The sequence below is a fragment of the Euphorbia lathyris genome, chromosome 2, assembly GCF_963576675.1.
Source record: "Euphorbia lathyris chromosome 2, ddEupLath1.1, whole genome shotgun sequence".
NCBI lineage: Eukaryota > Viridiplantae > Streptophyta > Magnoliopsida > Malpighiales > Euphorbiaceae > Euphorbia > Euphorbia lathyris.
The window spans coordinates 18,348,808-18,359,506 of NC_088911.1; the positions used below are offsets into that span (position 1 = coordinate 18,348,808).

Consider the following 10,699-nt stretch of genomic DNA (forward strand, 5'->3'; position numbering starts at 1 on the left):
AATTTTTTGTTAAAGTTCATTCCAATTTAACCCATTTTATTTATAAACAAAAAATTAACCTTCATATATATATATACTTGTCAGCAATGTTCCAAGTGACAAAATATATTTGTGTGATTCAATGATTATACTGATGTAGTTACAGAACTTGAAATAGAACTATTTGTGTACAAATAAACCCTGACATTTACAGGAGGAGATCAAGTGAAATTTTATTCACTTTTTCTTATTCTAATGGAAAATCAAAATAAGAACATCACCAGCTAAAACTGATGGATTCAAAGTGCAGATTATCAGCTAATCCAGATGAACAAATATTAGCAACTTCATGTCTCATCTTCTTCGGACCACATACAAGAACTCCAACGCTTGATCCTTTACACTCAAACAACATTCCTGCACCCAAAAAAACAGTAAATATATCATCGCGGAAGACCTCCATAAATCAATGGCAAACTTATGATTTTGTAATAAATGAAAGAGTAAACTCACTCTTCAAATCAGGTCTTTCACCATAATGCACATTAGTAGCCTGGACAAGTGACTGATGAGGCAGACTTTCGAGCTCTCTCTCACTATTAATATTATACAAGAAGGAGCTCGGCGATCCTGATGGTGTTGTTGATCCTTCAATGTTTCTTATTTGAATATTCGTTTCCTTTTTAATTTTGCTCTTGTTCCATAAAACTGCTACACTTGCTGTGAAAGCTATGCTTAAGCAAAGTACCAGCATATTTAGAAAACTTCGTAAGGGGTAGGAGAAAAATCTCCCAGTGTTGTGATCTATTGGGTAAATGTAGAAGCGGATGATAAACCCAATTATGATGAGGAAGATAATGAAAGAAGATGAAATTATAATGGCAAGCCATAGCCAGCTATTGGGGCCTAAGATAGCTGAAATAGGTTCGTCTGTTATGTGGGGCTTGAACCATATGGCTCGAAGGAGTTTGGAGTTGTTTGGAAGGGTGGGTTCTTTCTCTCTCGTGACAAAAGCTTCAATTTTTAGTTGCAGATTGGAAGTTGTAAATGGAGTACCAGAAATTGGAAGTATCAGGTCTAACATTGTGAGATCTGAAGAGTTCTTGAATGAAGATATTAGAATTACTTGTGGTATCTTGGATTTGTTTGCTGTACTGGCAAAGATAAGTTCTCGAATTATGGATATGAAAGGAGTAATTCCGCTGCCTCCGCTCACCATTACAAGAGTTTCATGCCTGAAATGTATACAGATAAACAAGTTACAGTTGGAATACAGATTCAATTTGTAGAGTTTTAGTTAACTCTGCCGATTATAGCGGCATTTGAAAGATTTTTTCACACATTCAAAGCAGTTCGCCGTCTGACAGACGTTCTGCTTTCTGTGTTAGTCTGCCTATCCAACAGGCGGATTGGTGCTTAGTGGCTAGATTCTTCCGCTCTTTGAGCAACTCTTTTCACCAATCTGTTTATGTGACAGATAAACTAACAATAGTCTGCTTGTCAAACAGGCAGACTTTTAGATAAAGCAGTCCGCCTGTCAGACATAAACTACTTTAAATGCTAGACGAAAACCTTTCAAAGGCCATTATGATTTGTACGGCTAACTAGAAACGCAACAAAATTTAGAAATAATTTCAAACCAACCACAAATAGATAAACTACTCAGGGATTGACTACAAATGTGTCAATATCCCCTTGTTGAGAGCTTTTGGGGACAAAGACAGGTCTAAACAATCTTAAAAAGCTGAAGGAAACATTCCCAGTTCAATGCTTTACCTTAGAAAGTGAGTTGAAGCAGGTCCATAAGGTCCTTCAACTGAGACTTGAAGACGATCCAACAAAGAAGGAGATGAAAGCATTTGGTATAGCTTTGAAGACCAACTTCCTTCACTTTTAATCATAACACTCAGATTCTCTGTTTCCAAATTGCTGTTAGAAGTGATAGTGAAAGGATGCCATTGAAGTTTGGAAATTGCAGGCACATTTATAAACAGAATGCTCGTTGAATTGTAACTCAAACCTGCACAAATTAGAATACAATTAAGAGAAAATTAAGGCATTAGATTAATAATCTCAAGAGATTAATGTAACTAACTCACTTGGAGACTTGGAGAAGTTGAGTTCCAAAGTTTGACAAGGTAAAATTCGAGCTGAAGCTAAACGAACACTAGTTCTTGATTGTAAAAATCTAAGGTATCGATCAACGATGAAGAGGTAAAAACCAGGGAGCATAATGCAGGAGAAAGAGAATGAAACATGAAATACAAAGAAAATGATGAAGAGAATGTAGAGATGATGGGCGTAAAAGAAAAGCTCGAATACTTTTCGCCTTATGCGAGGGAAAGTTGTAGCCCAAAGTCCCAACCCAGCTAACAGTGATAGCTCTCCTGCTAGATTTGATATATCAGTTTTGCTCCATGTCACCATCTACATTAATTCATTAGTTAAATTACTTTTACCTCATTGCCAGAAAACTGTTCGATAAAATGCTCCAGAGAAAAAACAAGTAAATGAATGAGAAATTGGTAACTATCTTAATTGAATCAAGTAGTAAAGATCCAGAATGAATTAAAATTGGTTTTTCATCTAATTAGTGATTGATTACCTCGGAAGTCTGGTGAGTAACGATCCAATAAAGGATGTAAGAAAATCCATGGGCAGTGAAAAAAGCCATGACGGCATGACCAAGCCATATATGATACTTGATGCTGGCCTCGGAGGTCAGACCAAACAGAGGCAGCACCGACGACGCACGAGCAACCGGAAAAAAGAGAAATGTGAGACACAGGTTTCCGATCAGGCCTAGCCTAAACCCTGTAGTCTCCAATTTGGCTTCCCATCTGCAATAATCAGCATGAATTTTTGAGTAATTTTCAATTTTATTTGTGAAATTTAGGTTATGATGAATGAAATTAAGTACTTACAGTTTCTCCCCATCTGCAGCAGCTGAGTGAGGAGTAATTTTGGCGAAGCCATTGTGCAAATAGGTAGATAAAGACCAAACTACTAGTGCTACAAACATGGTCAAGAACCCCAATTCTATGCCTGAAACTATTCCCAGTGGACCTTTCACTAGCATCGGCTTCTTCCATGCCGCCAAATGATGCTTTCCGCCGTTGCTAAAGATTTTAAAATTAGTAGAGTTTAGGATAAACAAACCAAAAAAAGTTCATATGGGTACATGAGTCAACCCAAACTCAACTATCATAATTTTTGTCATATCGATTTATGGGTCACATGTAATATTTTCTATCTAATCATTTAAAAATCACTTAAATTTTTGTTTAATAAAACACTTTTAATTCGTTAATATTATATTGAGTTATTTTTTAAGATAATAAATCAAATCTAATTCAAAAATTCACATGTTTTAATAAAACATTACCCAGTTAAATCTGTGTCAATTTTTGTATGGTGTCATTGGATCGTGTATATATCTTCTATTTTTGCTGACTAATATATGGTCAAGTCAATGCATTATGTTTGATGCATATGTCATCTTTTCAGAAAATAAATAATTTATTATATATTTTAGCATTTAGATTTATACATTAGGGTCTAATATTTATATTTTAGTATTTAAAATTTTATATAAATAATTAACTAAAAATATACATCATTAATTCATTACACAATATTACTTTAAAAAAATCAATTACGCGGTATTAATTCTACTATATGGTTACTTTGTTTTTAACAAAGTACCATTACTTGGTGTGTTTTCACCATTGGATGATGGAGCATAAAATTAATCTAATGATGAAAACACACAAAGTAAGACTTACTTTGTAAAAAACAAAGTAAGCATAGTCTTTACCTATGGGTTTCGGTCTATTGGACTTAACAATAAAAACATGACAATTATAAACTTTATTTCTTTACATCAATCAAGTGCTAATGAGATATTATGTTTTTTTTTTCATTGGTTGGATCCATTACATTCGGTCCATTACATTCGGTCCACAGTTCTCAATGTATCATGTGAGATTAAATTATTTGTACACCACAAATATAACATGATACATCGCACATATATTATAACCTTTCCAAGAGTTAGAATGTCGTAATATATATCAACATCTATGAACAAAGATGTTGTGTCACGTCATTAAACAATATTAACTAAGAATGACATCGAATTCCATATGTTTGCTTTGTAAAGCACAGTAGGTTTCTTTTTTATTTTTTTTTCTCATAATATTAATTACGTATCAAATTAAATTTAAGTAGCAAAAAATAAATAAATACCTTTTATCATCCTTGTTATGATTTTTGGATGAAGTGTTTCCCAGATGAAGATAAATGCAACCCAGCACAGCAACAAACAGAATCGGGAATAAGAACACCAAAAACGTCAAACCTGAAATGATGCACAACCCAATATCCAAATCAAACTTACATAAATGGGTTTTACGTTGCTTGGTCCGAGGTGCCGACTTGGTCGGGATGTCAGGGCCAAGTTTTCTATATCGTCCCAAATTTCATCAAAAAAAAAAAATGAAAAGAAACAAACAGCGAAACCTTGATTGCCAAAATAAGAAGAATCAACAGATTTTCTGATACTAGGCAACCATTTTTGCCAGTAAGTGTCCGTCGGCGCCATAATCCATATCAGAAGATAACCCAGTAATACAACGGCCGACGAGAGTCGTATCACTGATCGGACCATTTTCCGTTTTGATCAGAAAGAGTGAAACGTCTTCTTTCTAGACTAAATTCAGTCCCTCTTGTGCACATATTTATATCAGTTTTTATAGAAAAGGTAAATAAAAGTGCATGCACTATTCTCATCAAAAAAAGGAAAAAAGAAAAAATACATGAACCATTATAATATTAATTTGGAATAATATCAGTACAGTTAAATTTACTAAGTTATGAAATTTAAATTCATAGAAAATAAATATAACCTTGTTGGGGTCCAAAATAGGTGGAGTTAACCTTGGTTCTGATAGTCGGCAACCATGTTTGCTTGTATTCATTAGTAGGCATAGCAATCCAGAGAATAGAATATCCTAACAATATTATGATAATTACCAACTTTATCATTCTTCCCGCCATTTTTATGGATGATTCAATCAATAATTAGAGATTTTCAATGTATTTGTCCGTACTGAATGTTGAGGAATAATTGTGTATATATACATTTTTATTTTATTTCATTTTTTGGATTTGGGAATTTTTAAGAAGCATGATTCACGTTACTCATGATCAAAACGGCATTGGATGTGTTAGGCTAATTTAATTATTAATTTTTCTGTTTATTATTGTCACGTCAGATTTTTGCTAGCACAAATATTATGAAAATAGTAATTTTAAAAATATAGTCATATAAAAATTATGTGGTTCGTGCCATAATTTATCCTTTATTATTTTTGTAAAACTATAAATTTATCCATAGTATATAAAATATAAAATTTTACCACTAACGGTTTATTAACTTTAACCACACCTTTAAAAAAATATATGAATAGGCCATAAATTTGACGGTTATTTGAATGATTTTGACAAATTATTTTACATCAGATCTTATATATATATATCTATTTTGACAAATTATTTTTTACTAGTGCGTTTTTTATAGTTTATTTGATTTCTTAATTTGAAGATAGCTAAACACCCTTTAAATAGATCATTTTCCAATTAATTTTTTTTTGCAGACGCTATGACTCGATTTTAACCAATGTTAATAATATTTTAAGTTTTTGTGATTAATTTATATGTGATAAATTTAAATGTTGGAGGGAAAAGTATAAAAATACTTTTTACAGTATATAAACTCATCATTCCAATCAGAAAAAATATATTTGATATTTATTTATATTGTTAATTTAGAGCATATTGTTAATTTAGGCTCTCTCTGCTAGGGTTTATGGTGAAGCGGGTTAGGGATAGATCTAGGGAGAGGGTGGCTGTGGGTGGTGAAGGGTTGGAGGCGGCTGGTTTCTGGTCGGATCAGGAAGGGGATGTCGGCAGGGAAGGGGGCCGCGACCTGGTTGGAGTGGGTGCAAGGTGTGGGGAGGAGTTGGTTGGAGGTGGGCATGCGAAGGACGCGGCGCTGGGTGGGGCGATCGGCAACTCGGCAGTGGTTCGGGCGGTGCCGCGGGATCTGCAAGAGGAGCCTAGGCGGGATCCGCGGGCGGAGCTGCGGGATCTGCGGGCTGATCTGCGGAGTCCTCGGGAGGATTTGCGGGAGCCGCAGGAGGCTCCATTGCGGGATCCGCAGGAGGCGCCCTTACGGCTTGGGGTCGATCTACGGGCTCTACAGGCGCCGTTGGTGACTGATGCCGGAGGCAAGGCGCCCCCGTTCTCGAGGGTTGATGCGGGCCGAGGGTTGCCTAGCGCGGGGCTAAGCGCTGCTAGCGCTAGGCACGGTCCGGGTTCTGCCGGCTCCTCTACCGGGCGGTGGGCTGGGGCTGTCGGTGTTGTGCCTAGCGCGAGAGGTAGGAGTCCGGGCAGCGATGGGAAGGTTGAGGTTGCGGCAGGGGGGCAGGCTGCCTCAAGGCAGGTTCTTTCTAATAAAACGACTAGGGTTGGTGTTGAGGGTGGAGTTCAATGTCAAGGGAACGAGGTTTCACCCAGACCTAGGGTTCATTTGAATGAGACTGGTAAAGTTTCTTGGAAGGATACGGTTATGGGGGTGGTTGAGGAAGAGCCGGGTTTAGAGGAGATTTTAATGGTGGGGGATTCTGATGACATGTTCTCTGACTCTGATGAGGAGGATAGTGGCCAGGACGATCCTCTATGTCCTGTTATTAGACTTTCCGCTGCTGAGAAGCGTGAGCTCAGAGAGAAGTGGAAGGTGTCTTTAATTGTTACTGTCCTGGGTAAGAGAATTAGCTTTAACTATTTTGCCCAAAGGATACAAGCTCAGTGGGCAAAGAAAGGTAAAATCAGTATTACTGATCTGGAAAATGACTATTATGTCATTAAATTTACCAGGGTTGAGGATTACAATTCGGTAATCAAGGGAGGGCCGTACATCATCTCCAACCATGTTCTGGCCCTTCGGCCTTGGGTTCCTAATTTTAATCCTCACGATTGTTCGGTTAATAGGATTTTGACTTGGGTAAGGTTCCCGGGCCTTCCCATTGAGTACTACAGTGAAAATTTCTCAGTAAAATTGGAGGCCTGGTCAGGAAGGTCCACCACGTGGACAAAACTACAATTGGGGCCATTAGGGGCAAGTTTGCTAGGGTTTGTATAGATGTGGATCTGGCTAAACCTTTGTTGTCAAAATTTTGTGTTCGTGATAAAGTGTTTTTTATTGAATATGAAGGCTTACATAACATTTGTTATGATTGTGGCATGTATGGTCATTCTCAGGAGGGGTGCCCTAAAAGGGAGAAGGTTGTTGAGAAGATTGTTGTGGATAGTGTGGGAAGAACTGAAGGGAATCAGGGATACGGAGGGAACTTTGGCCCCTGGATGGTGGCAAAAAGGCCCGCTAGACGTAGAACTCAACCTTCAGTTGTTCACAATCGTCCTCCTGACATCAACACGAATTTCAAGTCCTCTACTCAGAAGCCTACTGTTCTTCCAAATGTCAAGGAGAAGCCCATACTCAAAGCTAGGGAGGAGCCTGGTGATTCTTCAGCTGTCATGCCTGGGTCTAGATTTGGGGCCCTAACAATTGAGGAAGTTCAAGGGTCGGACCGGGATGAGGATCATATGGACCAAAGCATGCCAGGCTTAGAGTCTGTGGATCCAGTCGAGAAGGTGGTGGAATCTGTTAACCCGCTATTTGTCTCTAAAGATGAAGCCCAGGGGGGGACCCTGGCCCTGGCAGCTCGAAGGATGAAGAAATCTAATGAGGTTAGTATTCCTATTCTTATTGGTGATCTTGGGATTGGGAAGTCTATGGGAGTTAACAAAACTAGTATGAAAAAGCTTAAAGGAAAGCAAAAAAATGCCCTAAACACTATGGCTTTTCCAGAGAAGAGGGGGCCTGCGGGTACCTCGGCAAGGCTCTCAGGAGCCCCTAGTAAATACCTGGCTTAGGGGTGGGGGTGCGGTCAGTTGTCCTCCTTTCTATGGATTTGTTATGTTGGAATGTTAGGGGTGTGGCTAGCAAGGCTACCCGTATCCATATTAATGATCTTATTAAACAGTTTAATCCATCTTGTTTTGCTCTTTTGGAAACTAAGATTAGTGGAGATAAAGCAGATGAGGTGGTTAAGAAGTTTAAAAACTGGTACTGTGTTAGATCGGAGAAAACTGGCCGGGCTGGTGGGATTTGGCTTTTCTGGAGGCCAGATCGGATTCATTTTGATGTTCTTAGCATGGATAAGCAGTTTATTCATTGTAAAGTGAGTATCTCCGGCAATACTCCTTTTTTTATTACCCTTGTGTATGCTGACCCTATCTTATCTAATCGAAAATGGCTCTAGGAGGTTCTCTACTCTATGAGTGTCAGCATTTCTGAGCCCTGGTTTTTGGCGGGGTACTTTAATGATATCGCCTTTATGAGTGATCAGAGAGGGGGTTCCAATCATTATGTTAATCGCTGCCTTCACCACAAAAATAGTATGGATTTATGTGGGCTTTCCGATCTGGGGGCTTCTGGTCATAAATTCACTTGGAAGCGTAATAATATCTTTGTTCGGTTGGATAAAGTCTACGCTAATATTTTAGCTCAGACTTCTTTCCCTGAGTGTTTTGTGTTGAACCTCCTGTTCCGTCATTCGGATCATTGTCCTATTTTGTTTAGACTTTTGAGAGGGAAGCGTCCTAGGGGTAAGAGACCATTCCGGTATCAGTTGGCTTGGGAGTCCCATCCTAAGTTCAAAGAGTTCGTTCACGAGAATTGGAAACCTCGTTCGAATGTCCTGCAAGCTGCTGAAGGGTTCAGGAATAATGTGCAGGGGTGGAATAGAAACGTCTTTGGGCATATTATTGTTGGTCCCTTATAACGTTACAAGTATAGTTCCAAAGGGGGGTTAGGAACTATTTAAAACTTTTAAGCTTAGGGCAGACTTCTTTTTCATGAGAAAAAGGTTTGGACAGCGGCGCTGAGTGAATAGCAAGATACTGGCTTAGTCAACTAGTGACTAGGTCAGTTTCTTTACTTGAGTCAGGAGATAGCACTTAGAGTGTATTCCTGAGCTCGGATATTCAACGCGCACAACTCAGCTTGACCTCTTTACTTGGTCAGTTTTTGTTTAAGCAAGCAATAAATATATAAAGGAGTTAAAGGTTAGAAATATCTTACTCAGCAGATTTATCCAGGTTCGGCCTCCAAGCCTACGTCCTGTCCCCGGAACACGTTCCGAGATTTCGAATTCTCTACTGAGCTCTTTAACGGTAGAGCATCAAACCTTTTACAATCTTAGCAACTGAGTATAACAAGAGTACCTTCCTCTATACCTCTACTCAATCTTAATCTCTCGCTGAGTACTATAACCGAGTACTCAGCCTCTCCTTTCTAATCTCTAGAAATGATAAGTGTTTGTCCTAAACAATGATTGCTAAGACACCTTAGATGATTGAATAATCACTCTAGACTTTTACACAAAAGATATGAAATATAGTGTAAGATTGCTTTGCTTTTGCTTGGAGAACTTTGCGTAGAAATTTGGTCAGCGTAATGGCTTGATCAAGTTCTCTGTAGAATGAAGCAACTGATGGCACTATTTATAGAGACGTCTGAGGCATCGGTCATTTCGAATTTCGAAATAACCGTTGGAGGGAAACGGCTTCCTGTCGTTGTCATCCTGACTTGCTTAGAGCTCTTGGCCAATCAGATTTGTGTATCTTCTGTCCTCGGTCAGCTTTTGGTCAGCTCGGCAGAGTGTCTCTCCATTTATGGTAATGTCAACTAGACAGCATACTGTGTCTTCTGAACTTTACCCAAAGTAGAAATACTTTGTCTGGAAGTTGTTCTTAGCCAGCTGCTGTCTTGTACTGTTTGTCGAATCAACTCAGCAGCTTCGTTCCGAAGTTGTTCCTTGAAGGTCTTCTAGATCCTTCTTTTGTTGAGCTGCGTTTTGTACATAACGACATAGTTTTGACATACGCGGGCCGAGTTGCCTTAAACTGTTTGACTTGGGCTTTGACTTCTGTATTGGGCTTGGGCCTTTTAATCTTGTGTCTTATAAACAATTTAAATCAACATTGAACAAACACATTAGTAGAATAAATCAAAGCATTTAAACTAAGTGTGTTTAGAATATATTATACTTAAACAATTTTGTCAAATCAAAATTATGTGGAAAGGTGTTTCAACAAACTCCCCCATTTTGATGTTGGCAAAACTATTCAGCGAAGAACTCAGTATTGAGCTCCCCCATGATAGTTGACCTAATATAACTTAGCAAACTTCCCCGTAAGGGTTGAGCTACTGACTTAGTTTTACTCTAAACATTTGAAGGTTTAATCGAGTAAGTCTAAGGTCAGTTTATAGATATAGGTCAGCTCATGGAACATATTCTATTTTACTCAGTGTTTAAGCGGAAGTTATAGCATTCAGAGAGCGCTGAGTAATTTGTTGTTCAATGAGTTTTATAAGACAATATTATATAAGCATATAAGTCAATGTCAAACATGTTATCAGCATTGGGTACAATCAACAAGTTTTATAAGCATTAAACATGGTTGATGTAATTTGAAGATACATAATGATTTAATACTCAGCATCATAGATAATAACTCATAACTCAGTTTTTGGATAAACAGATGGAAGTATTGATATTACTAGAAGTAGTCAGTGTTTACAGCAAAAGAA

The 10,699-nt window shown here is 38.1% G+C and overlaps 1 protein-coding gene across 2 annotated transcripts; it reads right to left on the reverse strand.

The window, feature by feature from the left end:
• Window positions 1-96: 96 nt before the first annotated feature.
• Window positions 97-5,075, reverse strand: LOC136217046 (ferric reduction oxidase 2-like). Of its 2 annotated transcripts, none has more exons than XM_066003622.1 (8): window positions 4,887-5,075; window positions 4,228-4,339; window positions 2,904-3,098; window positions 2,585-2,819; window positions 2,079-2,406; window positions 1,756-1,999; window positions 493-1,214; window positions 97-396 (listed from the first exon to the last, which is right to left on the reverse strand). In XM_066003622.1, exons 1-8 carry the CDS (start codon window positions 5,035-5,037, stop codon window positions 257-259), a joined length of 2,127 nt encoding a protein of 708 aa, XP_065859694.1. In that variant the 5' UTR covers window positions 5,038-5,075; the 3' UTR covers window positions 97-256. The 2 variants fall into 2 exon arrangements, with proteins under 2 accessions (XP_065859694.1, XP_065859695.1); XM_066003623.1 differs by lacking the exon at window positions 4,887-5,075 and adding an exon at window positions 4,501-4,648.
• Window positions 5,076-10,699: the final 5,624 nt, after the last annotated feature.